Source organism: Fusarium odoratissimum, assembly GCF_000260195.1.
Source record: "Fusarium odoratissimum NRRL 54006 unplaced genomic scaffold supercont1.46, whole genome shotgun sequence".
Lineage (NCBI taxonomy): Eukaryota > Fungi > Ascomycota > Sordariomycetes > Hypocreales > Nectriaceae > Fusarium > Fusarium odoratissimum.
In genome coordinates, this window is record NW_022158726.1 from 34,149 (window position 1) to 61,299 (window position 27,151).

The 27,151-nt window shown below is 48.3% G+C and overlaps 14 protein-coding genes across 14 annotated transcripts; 5 read left to right on the plus strand and 9 right to left on the minus strand.

The window, feature by feature from the left end:
• Positions 1-27: 27 nt before the first annotated feature.
• FOIG_14953 (uncharacterized protein) lies at positions 28-742 on the minus strand (the record flags this gene model as incomplete). The annotated part of the gene is made up of 1 exon (XM_031216252.1): positions 28-742. The coding sequence occupies exon 1, from the start codon at positions 718-720 to the stop codon at positions 28-30; it is 693 nt and encodes a 230-aa protein (XP_031053934.1). The 5' UTR covers positions 721-742.
• Positions 743-1,021: 279 nt separating this feature from the next.
• Positions 1,022-3,179, minus strand: FOIG_14954 (uncharacterized protein). The gene is made up of 6 exons (XM_031216253.1): positions 3,086-3,179; positions 2,929-2,993; positions 2,406-2,862; positions 2,114-2,344; positions 1,781-2,064; positions 1,022-1,724 (listed from the first exon to the last, which is right to left on the minus strand). Exons 1-6 carry the CDS (start codon positions 3,115-3,117, stop codon positions 1,051-1,053), a joined length of 1,743 nt encoding a protein of 580 aa, XP_031053935.1. The 5' UTR covers positions 3,118-3,179; the 3' UTR covers positions 1,022-1,050.
• A 668-nt stretch (positions 3,180-3,847) lies between these two features.
• On the minus strand, positions 3,848-5,928 carry FOIG_14955 (uncharacterized protein; the record flags this gene model as incomplete). The annotated part of the gene is made up of 8 exons (XM_031216254.1): positions 3,848-3,986; positions 4,047-4,252; positions 4,366-4,588; positions 4,640-4,976; positions 5,029-5,122; positions 5,181-5,350; positions 5,402-5,787; positions 5,849-5,928. 8 exons carry the CDS (start codon positions 5,926-5,928, stop codon positions 3,848-3,850), a joined length of 1,635 nt encoding a protein of 544 aa, XP_031053936.1.
• Positions 5,929-6,883: 955 nt separating this feature from the next.
• Positions 6,884-7,793, plus strand: FOIG_14956 (uncharacterized protein; the record flags this gene model as incomplete). The annotated part of the gene is made up of 2 exons (XM_031216255.1): positions 6,884-7,249; positions 7,284-7,793. 2 exons carry the CDS (start codon positions 6,884-6,886, stop codon positions 7,791-7,793), a joined length of 876 nt encoding a protein of 291 aa, XP_031053937.1.
• Positions 7,794-7,818: 25 nt separating this feature from the next.
• Positions 7,819-10,028, minus strand: FOIG_14957 (uncharacterized protein; the record flags this gene model as incomplete). The annotated part of the gene is made up of 2 exons (XM_031216256.1): positions 7,819-9,760; positions 9,823-10,028. 2 exons carry the CDS (start codon positions 10,026-10,028, stop codon positions 7,819-7,821), a joined length of 2,148 nt encoding a protein of 715 aa, XP_031053938.1.
• Positions 10,029-10,372: 344 nt separating this feature from the next.
• On the minus strand, positions 10,373-11,163 carry FOIG_14958 (uncharacterized protein; the record flags this gene model as incomplete). Its single annotated transcript, XM_031216257.1, has 2 exons — positions 10,373-10,990; positions 11,077-11,163. 2 exons carry the CDS (start codon positions 11,161-11,163, stop codon positions 10,373-10,375), a joined length of 705 nt encoding a protein of 234 aa, XP_031053939.1.
• A 954-nt stretch (positions 11,164-12,117) lies between these two features.
• FOIG_14959 (uncharacterized protein) lies at positions 12,118-12,528 on the plus strand (the record flags this gene model as incomplete). Its single annotated transcript, XM_031216258.1, has 1 exon — positions 12,118-12,528. One exon carries the CDS (start codon positions 12,118-12,120, stop codon positions 12,526-12,528), a length of 411 nt encoding a protein of 136 aa, XP_031053940.1.
• A 786-nt stretch (positions 12,529-13,314) lies between these two features.
• On the minus strand, positions 13,315-14,750 carry FOIG_14960 (uncharacterized protein; the record flags this gene model as incomplete). The annotated part of the gene is made up of 2 exons (XM_031216259.1): positions 13,315-14,641; positions 14,713-14,750. 2 exons carry the CDS (start codon positions 14,748-14,750, stop codon positions 13,315-13,317), a joined length of 1,365 nt encoding a protein of 454 aa, XP_031053941.1.
• Positions 14,751-15,214: 464 nt separating this feature from the next.
• On the minus strand, positions 15,215-16,880 carry FOIG_14961 (uncharacterized protein; the record flags this gene model as incomplete). Its single annotated transcript, XM_031216260.1, has 2 exons — positions 15,215-15,843; positions 15,893-16,880. The coding sequence occupies 2 exons, from the start codon at positions 16,878-16,880 to the stop codon at positions 15,215-15,217; spliced, it is 1,617 nt and encodes a 538-aa protein (XP_031053942.1).
• A 613-nt stretch (positions 16,881-17,493) lies between these two features.
• FOIG_14962 (uncharacterized protein) lies at positions 17,494-19,319 on the plus strand. Its single transcript, XM_031216261.1, has one exon. It carries the CDS (start codon positions 17,517-17,519, stop codon positions 19,245-19,247), a length of 1,731 nt encoding a protein of 576 aa, XP_031053943.1. The 5' UTR covers positions 17,494-17,516; the 3' UTR covers positions 19,248-19,319.
• Positions 19,320-20,108: 789 nt separating this feature from the next.
• FOIG_14963 (uncharacterized protein) lies at positions 20,109-21,627 on the plus strand (the record flags this gene model as incomplete). Its single annotated transcript, XM_031216262.1, has 5 exons — positions 20,109-20,395; positions 20,455-20,965; positions 21,016-21,091; positions 21,140-21,394; positions 21,450-21,627. 5 exons carry the CDS (start codon positions 20,109-20,111, stop codon positions 21,536-21,538), a joined length of 1,218 nt encoding a protein of 405 aa, XP_031053944.1. The 3' UTR covers positions 21,539-21,627.
• Positions 21,628-23,448, minus strand: FOIG_14964 (uncharacterized protein; the record flags this gene model as incomplete). The annotated part of the gene is made up of 5 exons (XM_031216263.1): positions 21,628-22,174; positions 22,223-22,631; positions 22,678-22,788; positions 22,878-23,148; positions 23,203-23,448. The coding sequence occupies 5 exons, from the start codon at positions 23,446-23,448 to the stop codon at positions 21,628-21,630; spliced, it is 1,584 nt and encodes a 527-aa protein (XP_031053945.1).
• Positions 23,449-23,891: 443 nt separating this feature from the next.
• Positions 23,892-24,577, plus strand: FOIG_14965 (uncharacterized protein; the record flags this gene model as incomplete). Its single annotated transcript, XM_031216264.1, has 4 exons — positions 23,892-24,044; positions 24,094-24,151; positions 24,207-24,370; positions 24,422-24,577. 4 exons carry the CDS (start codon positions 23,892-23,894, stop codon positions 24,575-24,577), a joined length of 531 nt encoding a protein of 176 aa, XP_031053946.1.
• A 350-nt stretch (positions 24,578-24,927) lies between these two features.
• Positions 24,928-26,990, minus strand: FOIG_14966 (uncharacterized protein; the record flags this gene model as incomplete). The annotated part of the gene is made up of 6 exons (XM_031216265.1): positions 24,928-25,340; positions 25,393-25,557; positions 25,608-26,590; positions 26,638-26,806; positions 26,858-26,877; positions 26,932-26,990. The coding sequence occupies 6 exons, from the start codon at positions 26,988-26,990 to the stop codon at positions 24,928-24,930; spliced, it is 1,809 nt and encodes a 602-aa protein (XP_031053947.1).
• Positions 26,991-27,151: the final 161 nt, after the last annotated feature.

The following is a 27,151-nucleotide window of genomic DNA, read 5'->3' on the forward strand; positions in this document are numbered from 1 at the left end:
GAACGTCACCGATTCCCGCATCCCGCTCTATCTAAATAGCGAAAATCCACGTTCTTCGTGATCAAACTCCCCCGTGACCTCAGCTATATTGAACTGGGAAACCTGAAACGTCGATGAAAGTGACAGTAAGCTCATCGGCTTGTTGTCCGACATGATGTTCGAGACTTTGTCCGGGATACGCAGGACATGCAGAGGAGGGAAGTTCCCAGTGCTGCTAGACTGGTGTTGAGCTTGGAGCTTTTTGTATGCCTCTTTGAGAGCTCGTTCCTGACCATCCTTTTCGCCGATCGCATAGACCAAGGCTCCTTGGATTTGTTGCGCCAGTTGGATGTTGGGCTGGAGCTGACTGTGATCAACAGTCTTGGTGTTCTTAGCCTCGACGATATGGGTAATCCCACCCTCGTTGTAGACCATGTCTATCTCTCTGTACTTGTTACCCTGTAAGGGCACCGTGATCATTTGGGAGCTGCCATTGAGGCCCTCTCGCTTCTCTGATTCAGTGAGGGGTCTGGAGATCTGACTACCATGCGTGATTTTATAATCCTGGACAAGTTTGTATGCAGTGAAGATCTCGTGGTATAGTCCTCGGTCCAGTTTGCCGCCCGCGCGTGATGAGAGACCAGCGTTGAAGATGTCAATCATGACATTGATACGAGAACGCGGGTCTGCTTCATTTTGCGGGACGTTGGGGTAAATGATAGTCGAATTATGACTCTGCATGCTGTTGACAGGTGAGGAAGGGGATGCTGATTTGGGGCTGAAAATGAGGGGCATTCGTTCCTATTTAAGTACATCCAGGCAGAAGTGTGAATGCATGTAAGACCAATCAATTCAATGTTGCACTTTCAAGGTGCATGTTGCTGCCTGATCAGACAATATAATGTCTACATAGTGAGCTAAATGTCTTATTTGCAATTGAGGCCAATGGCCGCGAGCTTATAATCACCAAACAGGACTTCGTTTTACATGATACGCACCAGTAATATAAATAGAGAATACTTAAGTAATATGTCTTAAGATAAATAATTCTTAAAAGCTACCTATTACTTGTTATAGATGTTTAAAATCTGGGATAATCCATGACCCAGTATCTGCACAGAAGTCAAATGCCTCAAGTCCGCTCTGAGGTCTTATAGAGTTCTCAGCTATATCTTTCTGACTAGGGTCTCCCTGAAGCTGGGCCAAAAGACTACTATGAGGGCCAAGATCATCACTCTGCTCCACCGCCTTATGTGGGACATGTGAGGGAGCTGATTGAGGGTATGACTCTGTTTCGGATAGTGACTCTTGACCTGCGGCGAGGTAACGCATCTTGACCGCTTCCCAGCCCGCGAGTGCGTCGCCATACCAGTTCCGTAGGTGTTCCGATGAACCCATCTCCAACGAGAGGTCCTTCACTCGAAGCGAGATAGCATCAATATATGTATCAAGCTTTATAATAGAACGCGCGGATTCAATGTTCCATCCTTGGGTCTGTATCGATAGTGATATCGACGCTGTAAGGAGAATAGAGTACCCCAAAAGAGCCCAATGTGTGGATGGTAGGCTGGAGATGTTTTCCGGAGGAATGGCTAAGAATGTGTCGAAATAGCCTTTTGTGCTTAGGAGCGCGTCCACGAGAATGCGAATGCGAGCCATGGAGAAATCAGTACTTCGTGTCATTCCTGATAGGCACAACTCCCGGACGAAAGCTTCTAAAAGCCAGGGCCAGATTTGTTGGCAGGCTGACTGGTGGTTAACTGGACTTTCACTGCCGAGCACGTTTCAATATTGTACTCACAATCTTGGGTAAGTGAAGATGGGAAGCGGAATCGCCAGTCCTGCACTTTGATGGAGAATGCATTAAGGTAAACCTGTATTTGCTGTTCACCCATGAACTGAGTCTGCTGGACGTCGGTGTAGTTGAAGAAAGTATATGCTCTCTCGGCCTCACGAGCAACCTCGAGATGGAAGACGAGGTCTAGATCCGACGGTGTTTCCTTAGCGGCAGCGAGAGACTGGGCGCATGTGTATAAATAGTCGTTGTAGATCAACGGACTCGACTTCCGAGTCATTATAGAGTACCTTTATACATTGATAAGCAGGCCAAGCTCGGAAAGGGTCGTCTACTAACCAGGTAGTAATTTGATAGCAGCCTAGGTAAGCTCGCCTAGCACCGGGATCCCAAAGTTCGACATCAACTGCCGACAAGCCTTTTGGTCTTTCATTGAAGGTCTCGACATTCAACTGCTGGTGTTTGTTCTTTCCGGGCCGCTGAGTAATGCCAAATTCGACTGCTATCGATGCTGCAATGGACGCAAGACGGTAGGCTTGTTGTGTCTTTGGTGCCGTGTGCAAGTGGATCCTAAAGAGAAATACGCTTTAGCAAGCAGACGCAAGGTTATTTACAAGTCATGTTTGCTGACCAATTAAGGTACACCATTAATCCCCTCAACAGGTCCATGTCTCGGTCACCTTCTAGGATTAGTTTAGTACCGAGTGCCTTGAGAAATGCTTGATTGAGATGGTCCTGCTGGCCTCGTAGCTTCCAGGACGTTGTGGCAAGGATCGCCAAGAGGAGCATGGGGCTTGTTTGTCGAAGGGCGAGTGACGTTACGCCCTCTGGTATGATCACGTAAGGGAACTTCGCAGCAAAGGTATCACGATAGTCTGCAACTAAAAGGTCCGCCCGTTGTACGGAGATAATATCGTAGATCACGGTATCAACAGTAGGTTGCTCGAAATTTGGAGAGAAAGCCCCCGAGGTTTGGGGTGCTTCCGAATCAGCGAGGACAGACGCAAGTGAGCTTTGGTCGTTATCGGGGAGTAACGACATGACCCTCCCAACATCCCGCTCGAGCCGCTCAAGTCTTGACTCATAGACTAGGGAGGAGAATGTCAGAAAAAGTCTGTCTTGATCTCAAGGCAGAGTGGACGAGGTCTTCTAACCTTTCTTTTTGCGCCGCCGAGGACGTGATTCAGGAATTACGCACTCCAGTTTCTTCTGCAGGCACCTTTGTAAACATAACAGTCAGCACTTGGAAGGGACACAAACTACTGATAGGATGTGTTATGCAACACGCTGTGGCGGTGCTATTACACTCACCTCTGACAAGCCCACGGCGGGCCGTTACTCATGAGGCACCGAAGCTTCTTCGCTTTACAGCTTGCGCATGCACGTGTCGAATGTGGACTCTGCGGTTCCCTGGACATTTCCATGTTGAAAATTAGGCGACCGTGGGAGGTGTATGGTCTTCAGTTTTCGGCAATCTATGTTTTTGGCACGATTCTGCTCTCTAACAGAGATAAAATATTACTCTTCGGTTCCAAGTAAAACAAAAGGTAGCTTCGGCTTTGTCGCGATTCGGAGCTTCCGAATGCAAATGGTAGGTCCGTCGATCCGCATTTAATGACAAGGATCGACGCTCTGATACGTCAGGTTTTGTAGCGTCGGAGCGTCGGAGGTTATCCAACAGCCGACGCGATGCAACAGCCGAGGTGCCATTGATTCGCATCACCTACTCAATAGAGTGCCATGCAACAACATACAGCAAAGTCCAGACTGAGAGAGGTTCTCAACAGTCTGATCTATTACGTCTATTTATTTAGGCATTCTATATTCTGTATGCTTAGTTATGTGTATAGCCATGTCACTTTCCAGTCATTGAAAGGATCTGTGGCTGCGCTGTAGGCGCGAGTGTCTAGCCCTGTTTATAGCTTGGATCAACTTCTAAAAAGCTGAGAGCACCCAGGTCCGTTCCTAGTTGACCGCCGGTCCAGTCGAGGCGCTGTCCATTCCTTGTTTCCAAGGCCAAGGCCATGAAGATGACCCAGCTTGACCTTGAACCTTTGTGCCATCCTTCTCTGACTACTCCCCCGAGTATGCATACTTCGAGTGCTTGCGAATGGCGGCCCCGTATTTATAGAAGCCAATAGGAATGAAGCAGCAAGCTAAAGCAAGGAAGCCAAGTAGAGTCGATGCCCATCGGGGATTCAGATTGTGATACCTATTCGCTTGGTTAGTGTCTGGTCGGAATGGGTGGTATACATGGCGGCTATCGACGTACATCTGCGTGGTGAATAGAACTGTCGATCCACCCCAAATGGATCGAACAAGCGTCTTGGCCGCGAGCGCCGAAGCCGCTGTGTGCTGATATGCATCTACAATATAGTTGTTGAATGAATTGTAGAGAAAAACGAATCCAATGCCAATTGGAAGACCGGCGAGGCATGGTCCGACCCACGTCAGGTCATCGTAAGAAGTCCAGGCAAACTAGAAGTAAGGGCGCGTCAGCGTGAATTGAAGGATAACAGGACATACAGTGAAGACCAGGCGCTGAGCACTCCATACATCGGTCAGCAGGGCGAGGGCAGGTACAAACTCACGATAAAGACACCAATGGGGATTAACCAGCAACTCCAGATCATCGGGATCAAGCGGAGCTCAGGTGGTGGAAGGCCAGTGTGCTGGGACCGAAGTTTGTTGTAGTGTGTGTTTACGAAGGGTGCACCGGCGAGGCCGACGACAATGCCTCCTGAGATGGGAATAAACATGAGTCCCGAAACTCCAGCCGAGTAGCCTTTGCCCTCTTCAAAGACGATCGGATACCTAGAGTCTATCAGCATGCTAGGATGGGAAGGGTGAAAGTGACAAACATACGCGACGAAGAACATGTAAAGAAGGCCATACAGTATAGCTGCATAGATGGCGAACAGCGTGACAATTGGTTCTGTCACCAGAAGCCTGAGAGGGCGGGCAAGATATATCTGGGCAATTTCTCCAAACGTGTGCTGAGCAAGCTCGTGTTCCGCAATGTAGCTATCGTCCCCGGTCTGCTTCCGTACCTTCTTGGCTCTCTTTTCAAGAATGACAGGGGCATATGTTTCGGGGACAAGGACGACGAGACACACAAATAGAAAACCGCAGATAATGAGTTGTAGCCAGTACAGCCAACGCCATCCTTTGTTCTCGTACACGAAGCCGCCAATCAGCGGGCCTAGAAATGGATTAGCTTTGGGCGGGAACCGTGAGCGCTGTGCTTTTCATACCCATGATCGGTCCCAAGAAAGGTGCAGCACTGAACGCTGTCATGGGAACTCCGCGTTCTTCAGGTCGCCACATGTCCGCAAGACTACCGCCAATCTAACGAGACGACATATCAGACAGATTCAGAGAGATGTAGCTTTACGTCAAGACTCACATTTGCAACGGGCACGCTCATAGCAATGCCATCAATGGCCCGACACACTAGCAACGTCTCGATATTCTTAGCGACGGCACATGGGATTATGAAAATAACCGCAACGCCAAATGTCAGTACATAGATGATGCGTCTTCCATAGAGTTCCGACAAGGGACTGAAGACAAGAGCTGTTCTTTTGTCAATAAGGTTGCACTAAGAGGTTAAAAGAATTGACCTACGTCCAATACCAAAGCCGTACACGAAGAGAGTCACTGTCAGTAAAGCAACTTCACTCGACGTATCGAAGCGCTCAACAACGCCTGCGATGCCCGGAGTTATGACGGCTGATGCAAAAGCCACGGAGAAGCATACCCAGCTCAACGTGAGAGTGACGGTCCACTTTCGCGCTTTGGACCAGTTCTTGGGGTTGGTCGGGTCATTGGCGCTGAAGTAGACTATCTTGCACGTCTTGGCTTGGCCTTGCCTGGTCGTCACGTCTCTCGTCTCGTAGTAGCCGTGCTGCGATTCCACGTTATGAACAACTGTATGGTCTACCCCCTCGGCGACAGTGTCAGACGAGGTGTCGTCAGCTTGGTAACCAGGACGGAACATCTCCCCCGGCTCCCTGTAGTGGATGTCAGCAAGATGTGAAATAGAGTGCTGGTTTCTGGTAGGGATTGGATTACGAATCGCTAGCAATGTCGACTTTTTTCTCTGCCATGTTGGCAGATGACTGGTTGAAGGAAGGCTCAGGAGAGGCAGCCATTGTATGCGATTCTTCCGAGAGCTCTCACAAGATAAGAGGTTATGTTGGATAATTGGGATGGAGCCATGAGAAATCAAGAGACTTGATATTTCACATACTTATACCTTTTTCTCTTTGCTTTAACACTTGAGCCGTAGCTCGGGATCTACTTTGATCTCGGAAGGGCCGAGGCGCCGAGCATCCGGCAGTGCTATCCCCGGGTATAACTATTAATGACTATAGGCAATAGGCAATAGGGTTTTAAATTTACTCATGTCCCAGTTCGTTAAGTGATTCTTTACCATAATAATAAGGCATGGTAGTTGCCGGCAAACCTCGGTACCTGCTTAATAGACGCTCTACTTTTCAAGATTCCAGGCTGATGTGGCGATTATAAACTTCCAGCTTCAGGTCTCAACTGCAAATAATACATTTCTATCAAATGTTCAATCATTCTAGTCACTGGGATTCGCTGCTTGTGAGAGACTGATCCGTAGGAGAGAGTTGCAGCAATGCATACCACAGTTTTGTGAGGAAAGCCAAGCCATAAGACGCCTAACCTTAAAATCTTACTGCAAAAGCTTGAATTACGGAGATCCATTAAGGTCTTTGCTGCCTATATTATCGGCACGAATCACTTTCTTTTGCCTGCTTTTCACCTGAAAAGATTCTCGATTTCCTACGCAATCACTTTCTTCCTCTCCTCTTCAGCTTCACATCAACATCGCCCACCATGGGTGCGCCAGCCGATCACCTCCCACCTCCCATCTCGGAGGATGCGATCAACCAACTTTTGCAGGTCTTGCGCCTACCTCGAGCGAGCGCCATAGAAGATCCAAAGATGAAAGCACAATACCATTCTATTTATTTCATCACTCTTCCGCCAATTGAGCTGTCACGCGGTCACTATTAGCTTGTCCTTCGCGTCGCAGGCAATCACCTTCCCAACATCAAGACCAAAAATGAGATCGGCGTCATGACCTGGCTCTCCAAGAACACCACCATTCCTCTGCCAGATGTTATTGCCTATGATAGCTTCACCAATATCCCGGTCGGTCACGAGTATACCTTGCTGTCACACATTCAGGGCGTCACACTCAGCGATGTTTACGACAGGTTAAGTGATGAGCAAATGAACCAAATTCTCGACCAGCTGATCGACTTACTCACCCAGCTCCAGGCGCATCCATGGGACTGTATCGGAGGGTTGACCCTCGATGATCAAGGTGAAGTTCAGCTCGGCCCAGTGGTGGACGAGACCTTCTGGCAGGTCCCAGACATTGAAGCGCTATGGCCTGAAGGAGCCAGTGGCGACTCTGAACATCGGAGGACCATACAAGACGTACGTCGAATACATAACAGCACATGTAGCAAAGTACATACGACTCATCCAAACCCATGAAAAGTTGGCTTTCATGCGAGATATAGTCCCCCGCCTCGAGGCATTCGTAGCCTCCCTCCCAAAACACGCCAACGAGCTCAACAACGTCAAGTTACGCCTCGCCCATAAAGATCTATACTTCGCTAACATGATGTTCGACTCGTTGCCTGGCAAAATCACTGACATTCTCGACTGGGAATTCGCTGGCGTCGTGCCATACCCTCAGTGGAACCCAAGAAGCTCCTTTCTCTGGAACGGGATCGACACCTCGGAATCGTTGAATGAAAAATACAGGTTGCTGGAAGTCTTCAAGCAGCGTTGCAAGGAGAAGGGCTGCACGTTATTCCAGGAGACGGAGTACACCTCAACACTGCAGGACGATATGCAGAGAGCGGTTGACTTCTTGTGGGCTATTGCGGAGATATCGCCGAGGGGTCAGAGACAGGAGCTGGTACAGGGATGGAAGGACATGGTGCTGGAGAACATTGAAAAGTTTGGGGCTTAGCTAAGACAGTTCTGTTGAGCGGCAATTACATTGCACCCATATTCTCAGCATCATTAGCTAGAAAGTCCTGCATGTCAATGCCAAACCCAAGTCTCTCAAACTCAGATTCGGTCCCAAAGGTTCCCAGTATACCCTCAATCGACAGGTCCAAAGCCCCAAGGTCATTGAAGTCGATGTCTTGGACTGTGTTAGGTGTGACGGTGTTGCTGTCTGTCGCCATATGAGCTTCGACCGGCATGTTCAGCCTCTGGTGGAGTGTCCGTATCACGCCAGCCGCGCTTGAAGCTGTTCCAAAGAACTCCCCCATCTTTTCCAGCACCGTAACACTTTCCGACAGAGCCGTGCGTGCGATTGAACTAGCTGAGCTATCTTGGGGACATGCCAAGAGATATCCAACGAGTGTTATAGCAGCGTTCCATTGACAGTTGAACGGCTCGTACCATCCATTCAAGATGTCGTATTCTTGATAGACCTGATGTAGAAGTTTCGTTGTTGCTGCTGCGTGTAAAGCGGATGTGTCTGCTACTTCATGAGATGAGGGGGTCCCTGTGCCCCCAGAACGAGTCAAAGACTGGCTGATGCAGTGACGTCCAAGTGTCAGTATCAGTTCGTGATAGAACAGCTCCAACATCAAGCGCTGTCTTCGCAACGAGACTGGCGCAAAATATTCAATCTCAATTTCTGAGAGATCAGTTGAGAGAGGCTTTCCACCACTCCGTCTCTCCGTCTTCAGCATATAAGGTAGAGATTCAGCCCAAGCCCGGATTCTATCCATACTGGAAGCAGATGCTTTTGGTAGACTGTCGGGAGTCGTTGTGCAAGCTTCGCCGCTCGGTCGGTGATTAAAGGCACTGTCAAAGGCTGATCGGGCTATCTCGGTGAGTTTAGTTCTCTCAGTGGTGTATCTCAGCTGATTAACGCCAGCTGTAACATGGCCTTGGTCGCTGGTAGGCAATAATGGTGAAATCGGCTGTGTTTGGGTGACCCAAGGCCGCCCCAAACGAATGCATGATCTAGTTTCGAACATGAACATGATGCACCATGCCCTCTTTCGTGCTTCTCCTTCTTGTACGGGTAGATCGTTCCCTGGTTCAATGTGCAGTCCCAATGTATATGCTGTGCGCGCTGCAACACCCAGCACATTCTGCGCCATATTCTGATAAGAGGCATTGGCTAGATAAACCGCCGACCACAGTTGACACTGGAAGGTCTCGAGTGTTGGTCTCTCCAAGTCACACGATATCAGCCTTTGGCAGCGCTGGTATAGCCAACGGCCCGCAACGGCCGCGTCGCGAGAGTTAATCTCTGCCTTGTAACCACTTTGACGAGGCAGCGATGTGACGCCGAACTGCATGCACAATGCCAAAACGATATCAACAAGAGGCGAGTCCTTTCTTGTGTTGCCGATTGGCTCATTCCATAATGACTTGTAGTGCTCCTTGAACTCTTCCTCGTCGAGAAGCTGGTAACAGCAATGCCACGAGTCCCAAAAGAGGTCAAGGAAGAAGGCCTCTTGGGTTGCAGACAAGTCTTTTCCGGAAAGAGTTTTCTCAGTCAACCCGTGAGCCGCTCTGGTCGGCACCGCGTTATCCGAGGTTTGGTGTTCATCTAACTCGGCATCCGGAGTATTGATGACGTTAACCATAGATCTGCTTGCCGAGTTGGGTATCAAGCTGTGAGGCTCCTGATCGGCGTTCAGAGCTAAACCATTTGCTTTGAGACGCTGGCTGATACAATGAATGAAGTAGTACGTTGATGAAGGCCCGTAAAACTGAGTGCTGGGAGCTGATGATTGATTGGCTGTCGCGGTATCGAATTGAACTCCCTCGTTGTGAAATGGGACTAAGCTGGGAGACGAATCTTGCGATATGAGTCCCGAAATATCTTCATCTGGCGGTGTCGGGATATTCGTATCTTTGAGCTGTCCCTCAAGCTCTTTCACTTGAGCTCTCAATCTGTCGATCTCGCTATGGGTTGTGTCAGCCAGGGGATTGAAGTCAGTACAGGGTCAACGGCATTTAACATATACCTCATAGCGCGGGACAGATTCCAGCCTGGACTCTGTCGGCTCGTGCTATTACATTGCCAACCTTTGCTTGAGCAATTCTGGCATGGGTATTCGGTATCGCATTTGACGCGATGCAGTCGGCACGAGTCACAGGCCTTTGATACCTGATTGCGCTTGGGTTTTCTTGACGGAGTGGGTGAGCTGGAAGCAGAGAAGGTTCCAAACATATTTCTGTTTCGACACATCTGGATATGAAGCAATTGAGACTGATGTAGAGGGGTTCGTGATGTTTGTCAGCACTAATATCCGCCCGAACCGTTGAATCGGAGTTAGAAGAAGCTGGCTAAAGCCGATCCTGGTAGTAGATGTGGATCCATATCGCTTGCGATAACGACCATGATTGGTACGGTAGGAGATAAGCATGAATTCGAGTCTGGGCTTACCCATCACCAGGATTCCTCAATCGCTGCGGCAAGTTAACATCAAACAGAAAGCTGGCACATCTTGCATTTTATGAGAAAACATCTATATACACGTCAGTGCAAGGTAAACCGATGTAAATCCTGGCACTTTAATACACTCCAAGCGCCTTGGCGATCTCCTCGGCAACGCCCTTCGACGACGCTGGATTCTGACCCGTAATCATCTTCCCATCAACAACAACCTTCTCCGCAAGAGGTCCCTCCTCAGCCTTGACATACTTTCCACCACTAGCCTCACCCAACCTCCTCTCAAGACTAAAGTCCATATCCTCCGTAAACTTGAACATTTCTTCGCCCACGTCATCAAAACCAGTGACCTGCTTGCCCTTCAAGATCAACTCTCCTGATGCGGTCGTCGCATTCACGAAAGCAGCTGGTCCGTGACACACTGCTGAAATAACCTTGTCTTGCGAATGGAAATCGCGAAGGAGGTCTTTGGAGTGCTCATCATGGACAAGGTCTACCATTGGACCGTGCCCGCCTGGGTAAAAGATCGCGTCGAACTCTGAGGCTCGACCGGCAACGTCGCTTAGCTTGAGAGTGTTCTTCCAAACTGACTCGTGGTTCTCGAGGAAGTCCTTGCACACGGGATCATCTTTGAAGAGCTCCACCGATACAGGATCAAGTGGAGATTCGCCGCCCTTGGGAGTCGCATAGACCAGTTGGGCGCGAGGGTTGAGGACGTGAAATGGGTGAGCAAGCTCAGGCTGACTATGTTAGCACTGATCACTTGAGGCTTGTAAAAGACAATCTGTGGGTATGTAGGTAAAGATCGAGGATGTATTGCACTCACCAGATACCATCCGATCTGTTTTCCAGTCTTTGGGACTTTATCCGCAGAGGTCAGGACTACCAGAATCTTGGGCTTAGAAGTTGCCATCTTGAAGATCAAAAGTCCGAATTATATGTTTATGTGTGAAATGGATACGACAGAGCTGCTCGGCGCCTACTGAGAGTGATCAAGATTGCGTTGGTCTTCAAACATTACGGAAGGGTGCTTGGGGTTTATATAATTAACTCTCTGCGATAACCATTCTTACATATCCCCAAGGAGGGACGGAGTGCAATGTCAATTCGGCTGATTCCTCTTATGGGTATGGCTCGTTTTCGTACGATGACTGCGTCTATTCCTCATGCTGACTCCGTCGCTCCTTTGGGAAATGTGGACCGACAATGTGACCTTGCCCTCCAAGTGTCATAATAGAAAGCTTCACCAGCCGGTCAATATCTCCCAGAGAGACATCAATTGTAGAGCTGGATAAGCACTTTTAATGAAGCTCAAGTTGGACACGTAAGGTCACTTTATAGGTTCGAATTTGATCTCAACTTTAAATCAACCCGAGCATCATTCGTCCATTATCTCGGTCTGAAGTTTAATACACTGAAATTGTGAAAATACTATTAACTTTAGACTTTTAAGTTTTATCTTCTCAAAGATTAATCCCCAGTGTTGCTTCTCGTCCTATAGCTAAGTTCTGTGGTACGAATACCAGCTCTCAGCCGCAGGTCCCAGCTGCAAATAACACATCTGCCTCACAATCCGGGGTACGATGTGCCTTATAAATTCACGAGCTAAACCATCGCACTCGCATGTACCATAGAGACACCCGACTCCTGACTGGCCAGCTTGAATCAGCCTATCATATTGTGAAATCGCAGAGTAGATTTTCCTCAACTCTCCAATAAAAAGACTCTTCACAAATCCATTCGCGGCCACGAGACCCAACGCACATGTATAAGTCTCGCCCATCATCCACCGCTTGCTCCCTCCTCCGTTTCCTTCGAGCCAGGCTTCACACATAATAGTAATCCACAGTCGGCGATAAACAGCAAAATGTCATTCGGTCATCAAGACAACCCGCCCAACCCCTTCAGTGGCGAGGACGTCCAGCAACACGGTTTCAACGGCAAACATCGAGATTGGTCAATCAATCAGTATGGGAGACCAGATGAAAAGAAACCTGGCAACGCGAAGGACCTGGAGTTGCAATCTTGCGAACGCAAAAAGTCTGCGGGCAACGATCAAGACAGCCAATCCCAGCATCGCAACGACCAGAACAAGACTGCCAAAACTACCAAATGCAACTGTCGTCATCAACAAGCTGCCACAGAGCCTTCTCGCCGAAAAGAGAAAATGGAATCGCAGAAGACTGAGGACGAGAGTGAAGATGACCCAGTCGGCACAGAGGGCCTTTCTATTCGACTAGGGCTTTGCTGTATGTTCTTTGAGCTTGATCATTCTTGAGGGATTCGGCGATAACGCACGCAGATTCGCTAGGTGCGGACGACTAGTATGCATCTTTGAACGAAAGAAGGACTTTTACAAACTGGCGATCAGAACATCCACAACATAGGACATTGGACACATGTACCGATATAATCGTCAAATCAAAGCTGGAAGACTAGGTATATTAATAGCATTGACTCGACAGTCTGGTACGTTAGACAGGATGAATGTCTAGTATTCAGGTTTAAATAGTGATGTTACTAGTTTTAATGCACTCTAAATCGCGATTTGTATTCCTTCGTGATGAATAAGGACGATATTTAATGTAGAATTGCAGTCTCTGTTTTCATCTTGGACAGCTTGACTTATCAAGCCGACTTGTATGCTGCAGCTAGCCAAGGAGTCAACTGGGCAGTCGAAGAACTAATAGATCATGGTGCTGACTCAGAGTCATTGACAAGCCTGAACCGAGAAGCGGTCTACTTTCTTCTTTGTTTGGAAAAATTCTCCCGCAGCCAGAAATTGAATCTAGAATCGAAGGTGGATCAGCCTTAATTTATGCAGCTCGCACTGGTAACATATTTACATTACGGCTTCTCCTTGCGTATGGTGCTGACACAGGCCTTTGGATGAACATGGGAAAACAGCTTTGGAGTGGGCATCTGAAAATGGATATCGAGATATCGAACAGCTGTTAATGGAGCATGATGAGGTATTGGGCGGCTCTTCAAGATTATAAGGACATTAAATAGGGTTTACCTTCCTTATAAATACTTCATTGTATATAGGAAATTATCGGTTACTTTAGATCTCCTCGACATTGTTTGACTCATCATGATCGAGCGGAGGAAGACTTCGATCCACGTTCATAAGAAGACACCCGCTCGCTTTGCCAACCAATATGTCCAAATGTCGATAACTACCTCCAAATCTCGTCCCGACAATTTTCACTGTCTCCATAAGTGTATCAATAACCCCAACATCCATGGTTGAACCTTGATATTCCAGCGGTACCAACGACAGCAGATCCGCCAACGAGCAGCCAACATCAAACACCTTCTCAACGATTCCGATGCCATTAGCTTCAAAGGCCTGCGTCGGCACTAACTGCGACACCAATACGATGTCGCGTGCTATGCTGGCTGGGTAGTGCAACGACATGACATCTTCGCTATTCGCCGTTGAGAGAACCCTTTTTGAAGCGCAGAGTTTCCAGACAACAATCTTCAGCCATTGACGCGATATGAGAAGATCTGCTTGTTGGACTTGGGAGTGATTTGAAAGGTTCGGAAGCGAATGTTTGAGAAGATACTGCAGTCGGAACAGGTTTGCGAAATCTGTCGATGTGGATGATGTTGGGGAGTTCCACTGTGAGATGAAGTCTTGACCAAACGGACGGAACAGGGAGATAAGGTCGAGGAAGCCCCGCAATATCTCTGCGTCAGAGGACATCGGATCAACGTCTGGAAGCTTCAACGTGTCTTGCAATCTGATCGGGCGATTCCTTTGTAGAGCGTATGCCCTCTCAGTGATGAAGAGAACCCAAAACATCCGCTGAGCGTACTTCACAAAGACTGGGTCGCTTGCATCATCATCATTGTATGTGGTCTCCTCGTGCAAGCGCAACGTCTGGAGCATCGTTATAGCTTCCTGCAGGTAATACCAAGCCGAGTTATCCTTATTCATTGAGAAAAATGCAGCGTGAAGGAAGAAAGACGTTTGTATATGCATTAATGACGGGTGTTCGATCAGATTGCAATACTCTCTTGCGCGAAGAGTTTCTGCTATCAAGAAGTCTGCTGATGGAATCGTGAAATTGTCCTCGACAGGGCAAGGCGGTAGTATTTCTGGCGAGAGTACAATGACAGCGCAACATGCGGTTATCAAGCCGTATTGCTCAGTTGATCTTGGTGTTTGTTCGAGGTAAGGGCGATGAAGAATTGGAGTAAGCGGGTATTTGTGCTTGAAGTATGCATCGAGACACCATCGAATGACAGAATCTGTTATTTGCGGCGACTCTGAGAGCTGTTTCAGGGTTGGTGGCGATGCCGTGTTGTTGTTTGAATTGGTGCTGGGGACGTCATTTTCAGGGCTGGTAGAGGCTTGGAACGCCGTTGCTGCAGGTCGCTGTCTGGGCCTCCGTGCATATCGCGGCCCTTTAGGTCCCGTCTTTTTCGGTACCGCCAGATAAGTACAGCTTACATCCAAGCTTTGGCAATTGTGACATGGCCGACAGCCATCGCAGCGTATCTTTCTTTTATGGCAGACATCACAAGCTTGTCGGATCTTGGTGGGTTTTGGCGGCGCTGGACTTGACATGGCTCGATTAAGTGGAAGCAGTTGCGACAAGGTTTGAAGTTTGCGGGGATTGGGTTTTATATAAATGCGGAGAACAGAGCACTTCGTCATGGCTGGACGCCACTGGGTCCACTGAATTTAGCGCACTAACTGCTCTAGAATGGGCTCATAAAGAAGAGACGACGGGGATGATGCTACAACGTGGCAGCAAGAGACATTAGCGAGAGGGCGAGTTGATAGAGTGAACAAGATTCATTTAATATGCTGTCATTCTTTTAACAAGACACCTTTTGTTTTCTTTACACAAAATACTATAACCAAAATGTAAACTCCAATCCCAACGACGCCCATCTACGACACTTCTAGACGTCACCCCCATCACTTTCTCAACACCCTACTGGATCGATCACTCCTTCTCCGCAGTGGGCTTTCGAACAACAGCACCGTCGTTGACAACAAACTCGGAGAACTTTCTGGGAGGAACACCCTCGGCATACAGGCAATCAATGTCATGATAAGTCCTGTTCTTCGTCTCAGGCTGGAACCAAAACAGTGTAGCCAGAATGAAGACCTCAGCACCAACAAACAGGAACATGACCTTTCCACCCCAGTTGAGCTGATCAGGGTTGATGAAGAAGGGAAAGACTGAAGACAGCATGAGCGCAGTAAGTTGCTGGCAAACAAGGCTGAACGCAATAGTCTTGGGACGTGTAGCCTGAGCAGCAGTTTCCTGTGCGACTGCCCATCCGAAGCAACCAACTGTGCCAGTGTAAAGCATCGACCAGGTAATCATGAAGGCGAGGAGAGCGGTGTTGGCGGCTGTGTTGGCAGTGCTTGCGAGGGAGGTTCCGGCGATGATGATGGACCAGCAGCAGAGAAGTGTACCGCCTCCGATGAGGGACTTTCGACGGGGGAGGACATCGGAGACGCATACGGCGACGCAGTTGGAGAGGAACTGGAGTGTCGAAGAGATGGCTGTGAGGCCGAAGGGGTCGGATTGGCCTATGAGCTCGAAGTAGTAGGTCTGGTAAGTGTCTGCAACAGTTAGTACTTGAGTCAATAGGAACAGTAGCTGGTTACTTACTGGCAAAGTATCCACCAGAGAAGTTCTGAGACTGAAGCCCCATGACAGCAATAAGTGTTCTGCTTCGGTGCTCCTTTGAGAAAATGGCCTTCCAGCTAGTCTGCTTAGCCATATTGGCTTCGCCAGCAGTAACCTCGAGTTCAGACTTGATGAACTCAAGTCTCTCTTCAACATCGATAGATGTACCGTAGAGCTTTAAGATGGCCTTTCGGGCATCGTCGTCGCGGCCCTTCTTGACGTACCAAACAGGTGACTCGGGCAGGAAAGGAAGACCAATGGCGAACAGAGTGGGGACGAGGAAGGTCATGACAAAAGCAAGTCGGAAGCTCCATTCTCCCTTGATTTTGGAAGAGCCCCAGCCAGTGATGGAGGAGAGGAAGAAGCCCAGCACGATGATGACGTTGGTAAGGGAGCTGAGAGAGCTTCGAAGAGCGGCGGGTGCATTCTCTGTGACGTACAGAGGAGGTGTGACGGTTGAGAGACCAACGGAAAGACCAAGAAGAAGCTTGGATACAAAGAGGATAGGCAGACTAGGAGCAAAGACCAGCGCAAAGGAAGAGGAAATAGATAGAGCGACAGCAGTCCAAAGAACAGCCTTGCGCCCAACCCAATCCGCAAACTGGCCCGCCAAAAAAGCACCAAAGATCTGCCCAATAGTACTAGCAGCGTTCCAAAGCGACTGCCAAAGCGCCGGGATGACATATTGATCACCAACACTGTAGTACTCTCCATAAACCTTGCGGAACTCTGGAAAGGCAACAGCTACACCTGAGAGACCAGCGTCATAACCCCAGCCAAAAACTAGGGACATGATGTAGATGGACCATAGGACGAAGCGCTTGTCTTTCTTGAGATTTGTCCAGAGGCGCTGGTATTGTTGCTTGGGGGTGAGGTCTTGGGCGTCAATGGCCTTTTGGATGGCGACAGAGTCCGGTGCCTTTTCGACATGGTCGGACACTGTCGCGATGACTTCGACTTTGGTGGTCATTGTGAGAATGTGTAGAGGGTGGTTGAAGTGATTGAGGTAGTGATGATCTGCTGATTATTGTGAGGGAATGCCCTCAGGATTATATATTATTTCATGACTATACAGAGTTGGAGAATCTTCCCCAGAGACGTTGAACATTTCCCGATGGATGGAGCCCCATGGGGAACAGCGAGAGCGAAAAATCGCCCCATCTCGTCGGCCGAGAAGACTTTAGCATGTCACCATCTCACAACCGGATCGGGGAGAGTGGACCCATGGAAGAAATGGGTGAATTTCCATTGGCTCTTTGAACTCTGGAGTAAAAAGGACCGTGCATTTGGAGAAGACAACTATTGGTGCTATTGTCGGTCCGATGCATTTGGTGCACATCTTGGGTGTCGGGTAAGTCTTCAACAAATCACAATTCAGCCTTGAGAGTTCAGCCCAGAGGGAATGGGCACGAGATCGACGTGGAGAAGTCAAGTCATGAATTCACCCGCTTCCCATCTTCGATGTTACATGATAATTATTAAACACAACAATTGTCGGACCGGGAAGCAACAGTCGGGTATAAGAAACTTCATATACAAGGTCATAATCTCCTCATAACAACACCTCTCCTCAATCGAACATCCCAGACTGCGCCGCCAAAACATCATGTCAGCTTCAACCCCTCCCGATCGCCAATGGTGGAAAGAAGCAGTTGTCTACCAGATCTACCCAGCCAGCTTTCTTGACTCCAATGGCGACGGGCTGGGTGACTTGCCTGGCATCATCTCAAAGCTTGACTACATTCGCTCCGTAGGCGCTTCAGCTATTTGGTTGTCGCCTATCTTCAAGAGTCCTCAGCTTGATATGGGATATGATGTCTCAGACTATCGCGACATTCATCGTCCGTATGGTACCATTGGAGATGTTGAGACGCTAATCTCAGGGTGCCATGAGCGAGGTATCAAGGTGCTACTTGACCTCGTGGTGAATCATACTAGCCATGAGCATGAATGGTTTAAAGAGTCACGCTCCTCAAAAACATCGCCGAAGAGAGACTGGTATTTCTGGCGCGATCCAAAATTCGACGCTGACGGTAATCGCAAACCGCCTAATAATTGGGCTTCCATCTTTGGTGGTAGCGCCTGGACATACGATGAGACGACAGAGCAATACTATCTCTCACTCTTCCTGCCCGAGCAGCCTGATCTCAACTGGGCCAGCGATGACATGCGCGAGGCAACATACGACGATATGAAGTTCTGGCTCGACAAGGGCGCTGATGGCTTCCGCATTGACTCAATGAACCTCATGTCCAAGCACCCCGATCTTCCCGACGCACCTATCACTCGACCAGACGCCGAGTTCCAACCGGGCGATAAGTACTTTGCTAGCGGGCCACGTATGCACGAGTATATAAGAGAGATGAGGGAGAAAGTCATCGACAAGTATGATTGTATGACCGTCGGAGAACTAGGCTTCACAAAGGATGAGGATAGTGTGGCTAGTTATGTTGCCAAAGACAGGCATGAGCTGAATATGTTGTTCACCGGAGATATTGTTGATATGGACTTTGGTCCAAATCATAAATACGAACGTGATGACTTCAGACTGTCCAAGCTCAAGGCCATTACGAGTCGTTGGCAAGGGGCTATGCCGAAATTTGATGGCTGGAACTCAGTTTACATGGACAACCACGACTCTGGACGTTCTCTATCACGCTATGGATCTGATAAGCCCGAGTTCCGAAAGGAGGCTGCTAAGATGCTGGCGATTTACCTCGGAACACTCAGTGGAACGTTGTTCCTTCTCCAAGGTCAAGAAATCGGCATGGCTAATGTGCCTGAGTCATGGAAGATCGAGGACTACATCGATGTTGAAGGCTTGAACTATTACAACAGCGTGCTCAAGAAGAGAGGCCCCGGAGCTGATATGTCAGACATCATGAGGGAAATGAGACTCAAGGCCAGAGACAACGGTCGATTACCAATGCAATGGAACGCCGACACCAACGGAGGCTTCACCACCAGTGACAAGCCCTGGATGCGCGTCAACGACGACTATGATGAATGGAACGTTGCCCAGCAAGAAAAGGATGATGCTAGCGTGTTAGCTTTCTACAGACAGGTTCTTGAGCTGCGACAGAAGGAGAAGGATGTCTTTGTTTATGGACGGTTTGACATTTTGGATGAGTATAAAGATAGCGAGGATGTTTTTGCGTATACCATGACGAGTTATGATGGGAGGAAAGCACTTGTTTTGTTGAGCTTTTCGGAGGAGGAGCAGAAGGTTAAGGTTAAGGGGGATTGGGGGAGTAGGTTGCTTGGAGATAATGTGGATACTTTTGAGAATGGGATTACGTTGAAAGGGTATGAGGGAGCGGTGTATGCTGGATGGTGATCCGGCCTTTTGTGTCTAGTTATGGCCCCTTCAAAATAATGGATCGATGGGAGAAGTTGTACATGAAACGGCCCGACCCGAGGTCTTCTCGTGACTGACTGAGAAATACCAAGATATAGTAGTTGCGAAGAGCGCCACTTGAACTAAGATGCGGGGGCTCTTCTTTACAAAGGACCGGTGAAGGCAGAAGCATGTTGGTATAGAGGAGTATATCATCCGACTCCAGTTTACCTATATTCACCATGTAACAGAGGCCGCATCGTCGGTCGACCTGCTGGACCGCCGGCCTAAGAACAAGGAGCCCTATCATTAGTTAATAGAGGAATAAGTGTTGTATCGCTTCGCAACATGAATCCTCACTTCTCCTGGAAAAGTACGCTACTATCGTGTGTAACTTCCGCGATGTTACACACGTCTTATTCATTCCATATAGAGTTTAGAAGAGATAACTTTTGGAAGTTGTAAGCTGACAAATATACGACTTTATATCTGTCCTGGGATTGAAGGGATAGCTAGGTTAAAAGTACTTGTCAGATCAGAGCGGGGTTGCGGAGTTGACTAATGGCTACATGGTATGACATATCCACCAAAACATCCAGAAGGTTACATTACCTGCAGAATAATTGCGGGTCAATAACCCAGAAGGTGCTACTTGCGTCTTTATCATCAAAAGGTAGATTTATAATACTGAATCAAGTGATTTGAGAGCATTATGTTATAAACAATCATTCTACTTAGACGTGGAATTCTTCGGCAGCTATATACTAGGAGAGGAATAAATAAGAAACGCAGTCGCATATAAACGGAAATAAGTCATTCTATACATAGAGCATTATATACCATTTTCACCATTTATTCGCAATGAGGTCCTTCCTTAGCATTGCTTTCCTCACGTCGTCATTATTCCATGTCGACGCAACCCCTACGCCTCGAGACGGCAAAGGCAGCAGCTTCGATCTGAAGCCGTTCGCCATTAACCTTTCTCATGGAGTCCCTCATATGATTGACCTAGCCAAGAGAACGAATCTACCAACAAATGGCGACTATCTCGCTCCAGATGCCGGTATTCCCTTGCAAACCTTGGTATCCTTGAGGAACGAGTTGATCGACAATTTCGACTGGGAAGCTGAGCAGCGAAAGCTGAATAAGTATGCTTTTGGTCATAAAATCGGGTCTCAACTGTTGATGCTGACAAAAATACTGCTAGGTTCCACCATTTCACTGCTGACATCGAGAACCAAACCATCCACTTCATCCACCAAAAGTCCCATAACCCCAAAGCTATCCCCTTGGTTCTTAACCACGGATGGCCCGGCTCGTTTCTAGAATTCATCCCATTGATCGAGAAGCTCAAGGATGACTTTCATGTCATCATACCATCTCTTCCAGGCTTTGCATTCTCATCGGCACCGCCGCCGACCTGGACCATTCACGATACCGCTAGGGTCTTTAATATCCTTATGACCAAAGTTTTGGGATACCCTAAGTTCGCGGCTTACGGAACGGACTGGGGATCCGGTGTTACATACAGTCTTTATGCGAATTTCAACACTTCTGTGCGGCTGGCTCATTTGTCATTTCTTCCGTTTACCCCCTTGGACAGAACCCAGCTCGCCGCCGAGGACATCAAATTGTCACCTCTTGAGGAATTCGAAGCTAAACTCTCTGAAGAGTGGGCTACAACTGGCAATGCTTATTTCATGGAGCAATTAACAAAGGTAAGTTCAGATGCCAGTTATAATGTATCGTTCTAAAGGCCGATTCTTAGCCAAACACTATCGGCCTCGCCCTCTACGATAATCCAGTTGGGCAATTATCCTGGATTGGAGAGAAGCTTATTGCCTGTAAGTCTAAGCCATATAATATCTGGTAATAGTGCTGATATTTATAAGGGTCTGATCCACGAGCCGGAAGCCCTCCATCTGTTCTGGACCATAACGAAATGCTGAAGACGGTTGCATTGTATCACCTCACCAAGACCTTTGCGTCATCCGTATACATATACTACTCAAACCCTGCAGGCTTTATGACGACTTACACAAAGGCCAATACTGATGCGCCAATGCTCTTCAGCGCTTTCAAGTATAATGTCGGGTTTTGGCCCCCGGAACTAGCTGGCCGAGTTGGAAATCTTGTTTCGTACAAAAGTGAGTGCTCTTTCCGTCCAGGGGTTTGTTTTATTCGTCTAATGCTATTACTCAGATCACGAGTTTGGTGGACACTTCCCGGGCCTTGATAATCCCGTTGCGTTGGCTGAGGACTTGAAGGATATCAAGAACTATTGGGGATGAAGAAGAAGCATAATTTCTGTTCCCACTCTGATATAAACACAATACCGTAGCAGCTAGCTCAAATACTACAACCTCCTGTCAATACTCGCTCAAACGCTAGACTCGTGGCTCTTCTTCGATACATAAGGTCTCGTATCCGCCGGAAGAGCCATAGCAATAAGTCCAATCGCCAAAAAACAAGCACACGCGACCCAAATCGGTGCCGAAGTCGTAACATCCGCAAAAGTCGCAATGAACGGCGCACTAAGCGACGCCATCCTCCCAACCGCCATAAGCAACCCCATACCAAGACCGCGATTCTGAACCTGAAGAACCTGGGGCGTATAAGAGTAAACAATAGCATAAAGGGCATTAAGCGAGAAGTTAATCATGCATGAGAATGCGAGGTTTTGTGCTGCTGTTCTAGCTGAGGTGAAAGCTCCGGAGAAAGCGGCGCAGATAACACCAGTGAGGAGCATTGAGCGCTTGGACTTGAAGTAGCGTGATGATACGAGGATGGTGCTGAGGAGGGGGCCGAAGATGCCGACGACTGAGGAAACGGTCCAGTCGCGGTAGGTAATGTAGTTGCTGGTTTCGCCAAAGTTGGCTCCGTGAGCTGCGAGGTAGTAAGGGAGGAAGATGGTGTAGAGTGGGTATCTGTTTGTTATTAGGTATATGGAATTGTGCTCGTAGGGTCAGACTTACGCAATGCCAATGAGAGCCCATATCATGATGAGACCAATCATCAGGCGTATCTGCTTAGCACCAGAGAAGAGTCTTGACGCTCGATCAATATTCGCACGCCAAGACCGTACCTCACCATCGGCTTTCTCTTGTTCAGGCTGCAGGAAGTTATCACCAGTGACGTGATAGTTCGACTTATTCATCCTGCTGATATGGTTGATTACCTCGGCGGCCTCGTTCATCTTTCCACAAGAGACAAGCCATCGTGGAGATTCGAGGGATCGTAAGACGAAAGCACGGATGAGCGACATGACGAGACAGAGCCCACCAAGAGTGATGTAGAGATACCGCCAGCCCATGTTCTCGCCGCGGCTGCAGGTCTCGGGGGCTGAGCCGCTGGGGCATCCGAAGTTAACAAGGAGCGGCCAGGCTTTGAAAGATCAGTAAATGTGACAGCGAGGCGTTCGGGTACTTACCAATAAGGCCCGTGACAGCATTTCCAAGGCCCCAGATTCCTGCGAGACTTGATAGGATGAACGACCATTCTTGAGGGATTGCTTCCGCCAGAAGTGTCAAGTCGATAGCCACTTTAGATAAGTAAGAGATTAGCCAGTGTCGTATCAAGACCAAGAAACATCTTGGCGTCACTCTCTGGGAAGGCTCATAGGTGACTCACGGTTTCCGCCAGCAAACAGGCCAATCAAAGCCACAAAGACATTCAAGGCAGCCCAACTAGGCGAACAAGCTGCAATGGTAGTCAAGATAGAGCATCCGAATATAGACGCCTGCCAAACTAGTCTGCGGCCGAAATTATCGGCGAGTGTACCAAGAAACAAAGCGCCGACGAGTAAGCCAGCATACGAAGATGCAGATAGGAGAGTCGCATATCGAGGACCGAATTCCATGGCGGCTTGGGGTGTAACAAGGCTGATCGAGACAAGGACCATCTGATTACATTATCAGTTCACAGGCTTCAAAGATGGATTGGTAAGAGTATTGACCTGATCTACTAGGAAGCCGAAACCACATGAGAAAGTCAGTTGCCATTGGAACTTGCCAAAACCAATGGCCTGTATCGCCTGGGTGATTACTTCATCGTTATGCAGAGTTGCAGGATCTATGCCGTCGATAGTTGCGACTGTTCCGTTGGCATGACTTGGAATGTGGTCGAGAGATGTCTCGAACATCTTGCCGTCCTGCTTCTCATCAATGGATGCTGCATCGTTGTTGTCCTGATGAGTCGCCATGATGACTGCTTGGAAGGATCAATGTAGAGGAATGAGTAACAATCTCCAAGAGGAAAATGTGGATTGAGATCTCGAAAACTGGTGGAGTCTGTTACGATGCAGAGACGTGATTTATCTACAAAGTCCTTTCTAATCACAGCTCTTCCATTCGTGCAAGCCTCCTCTCTCCCTATCAACACACTAACGAGATACCAAGCCAACCTTTCCAATTCCAATGCAAGTTACAAGCCTCCGGACCACGGACCGCCTCCTCTCCATATCTAAGATAAGCTTCCAAGCCAAAAGACGAGCAGCTGATGCCAATCAACCCCGCAAACACGGAAGCGGCCCGTGATCCTGGACATCTCCTATCAACAGCAAACGCGGGGTAAAATATCTAAACTTATATGGCGGGACAAGTGCTGGTTTGGCGTTTCCTATGCAGATCGGCTAACTTTACCATGATGAGCTCAAGCGTTGAGTGTTACCTTGTTCCCCGGACGGACGACGCACCTAACAGCCGACTTCCGATCCTTGTCTACCGCGATGTGCTACCTCAGCCGAGAACCGAAGAGACAGCAACAAGATTTCTGACCACGCACCGTTGGGAAAAAAGGGTATGTAATTGTTTTCGCTTTTTGGTGTCGCGTGTTAAGTTATGCTCAGGGAACTTGGGGACATATTGCCATTCGCCATTTCCATCCCAACAGCCATGAGTGCTACGGTAAGTCGCTTCCCGATCATGCCTCGGTAGAAATGACTCTCATCATCATTTATAGGTATCTTTCAGGGCTCTTCAACACTCTTATTAGGGAAGATTCAGAAGGGGAAGGGCGTAGAAGTCCCCGTGACGGCAGGGGATGTTGTCGTCCTACCCGCCGGAACAGCCCATTCATCCCTGGAAAGCTCTTCGGATTACAGGTACATCGGCGTATATCCAAAGGTACGTTTTGCTTTTCTTTCATGTCTGTGATAAAGTATTGATGATCTGTAGGGGTGTCCCAAGTGGCGGAATGAGATGGGAAAGAAATCCTCGGTTGTGTTTCTGGACACTATCGACGAAGTAGATACACCGGAAGATGATCCTGTGTATGGGCCCGACGGACCATTGCCGATGCTATGGAGACACGCTCCTCGCGCCAAGCTGTAGATAGTAATATAATACAGTCTCTGTTGACAGTACCTCAAGTCATACGTAATTGACAGGGCTCTGTAGTCTTTACCGTCACTGACCACGATAGTTCGGTCAGTGTTACTCTTTACATTTAGTCTTACCAAGCCCTGATACAAGCTTTTATATTTAAGAGAAAAGCGCGTATGCTAAACCGTCCAAGTCTGACTCTCCGCCGTCTCCGGACAAATGAAGAAATCACCATTTAAAACACCACCAAACACGATGTGTTCTTGTGCAAACTTTAGAAAATATTCACTACGCTACATTGGCCCCGGACTTCAATCTGTTTAAAGCGTGACTTCTCGTTATAAAGATCTATCATTTTTCTAAACAGGTACCGTGATGCAAGCTACTGCGGCATGTTTATCGACATCTGAAGCCGTAGTGGCATGCAAGACCTTCCTCCATGCCAAGTCGCCGCCATCCTGGACTCTCTCCTCTGAGTGCCCATCTGCAAAACAAGTTTCAGGCAGAGGACTGCTCTCCCACAGATAGAAGCTCAAGTCAGAGTCCTTCTTTGGCAAAGTCGTCATCGATTCAATCATGTCCTGCTTAGTTGCGCCCAACGGATCAAGATCTGGCTCCTCAATCCATGACAGTCCATGACCCCAGTAGCTGTACCTCTCCGATTCATGTGTCCACTCATAATCCTCCCAGCGATCTTCAGCGAGAACCTGAATATAATGGAGAGAGCTGCCTGGCCAGAGTCCAGTTACCTTTCCGTTTGTGCCCTGTTTGTCTGCAAGATGGTCAACCAGCTAATACCACGGTGACAGACGGAAATGACTTACACCAACTGCGACATGTTCCAGTCCACACCATATCCTGCATGACCTTCTGCGTGTGAGTATTGAAGTCATTTTGAGCATCAATGCGTACTTCGAAGGACTTGACGCGCTGGCGAATCATTTTGTGAAGAAGACGAATGAAATGATCGGCAGTCGCTTCCACAGAACCTTCAGAGGTCAGTATAACTATTACCAATGGCGACAACCCATTTACTTACCCATCAAGCTTCCATTGGAGATTGGAGTGTTCGGTCCCAAGAAGATGAGGTAATTGGGAAATCCCGCAACACCGAGGCCCAGATAAGATTCAGGGTGTTCTTGCCATGCATCTTGGAGGTTGACACCATTGCGACCAATTATAGGAAAACGAGGTCTGAAGGTCGTGTTGAATCCTGTAGCTGCCACTAGCACATCTACTGGATATTCCTTACTACCAGCCACAATACCACCTTGTGTCACTCTTTTAATCGAGTCGAACACTGGTTCAACATTCGGCTTTTGAAGAGCAGTAAGAAAACCCTCTCCCGGGTTGATTCTTCTGCATCCTGCCTCAAATGGAGGTATCAGCTTGTTTTGCAGGTCTTTGTCAGGGATCAGCTGTTTCATGCGGGATTCAAACATGGCGCGTGTCCTCTTCTGCTCTGGGCTCAATTTGAGGAAGATTCGGAACATTCCGTTGAACTGATCTTCCAATCCCTTTCTGGTATCGAGATACATATCCTTGTTTGCCTCGAAAATAGCCTTCTCTTCTGTGCTGTAGGTGTAGTTCGTAGCATTGGGGTCGGGCAGAGCCACTGGCGGTGCAATCCAGGAAGGTGTACGGATAAATACCTTCATGTCTTGGACCAGAGGCTGTATCGAGGGAACTAATTGAATCGAACTGGCTCCTGCGCCAATCACGCCGACACGTTTACCTCGTAGGTCAATCGAATGGTCCCAGGATGCTGTATGCAGTAAGGGACCGGTAAAGTCCGACAGCCCCTCAATGTTGGGAATTTGTGGGTGATTGAGTATGCCGCCAGCATTGACCATAATTTCTGATGTCACAAGAGAGCCATCTTCCAACTGTGCAGTCCAGGTACTGTCCCTTTCAGACCATCGTGCTGAGACCACCTTGGTGTTGAAGGAGATGTATCGCTCAAGGTCGAAGTGCTTAGCAACTCCCTTCAGATAGCCCTGTATCTCATCAGATGATGCGTAACTTCGCATCATTAACAATGAACACTGATTAGACTGCTGACAACTCACAATTTTGACCATGAAGGGTTTGGAGCAAAGGAATATTGATAGCAATGACTCGGGACGTCACAGGCGCAGCCGGGATATTTGTTCTCAAACCACGTACCACCAAGGTCTGGTGACTTTTCGAAGATCTGAAAGGTAACGTAGTCATTGAGATGGCGTTTCAGCTTGTATGCTAGGTGTTGTCAGCGTAGTCCTTCAGTGAATGAAACGGATAAGACCTTACCCATCAGAATACCAGATACCCTGATTGGAAGCATCAGCCAAAACCATTCCTCTAAGGGTACGAATTATACTTACCCGGCTCCGATAATGGTGCATCGGATCTGCTTTGGCTTTTGCTGTTGCTCGGCGGACATGATTACTGTATTTTCGAGCTTGAGAGGTCAAATTTCGTGGACAACTCAAAATTTCCGAGTGGGACTAGTATTATGAGTTCTCAAAATAACTATGCCCGCAATATCATAACTTCGAATTTAACTCACTTCAATAACCCATCTTCATAGGCCACTGCTTATCA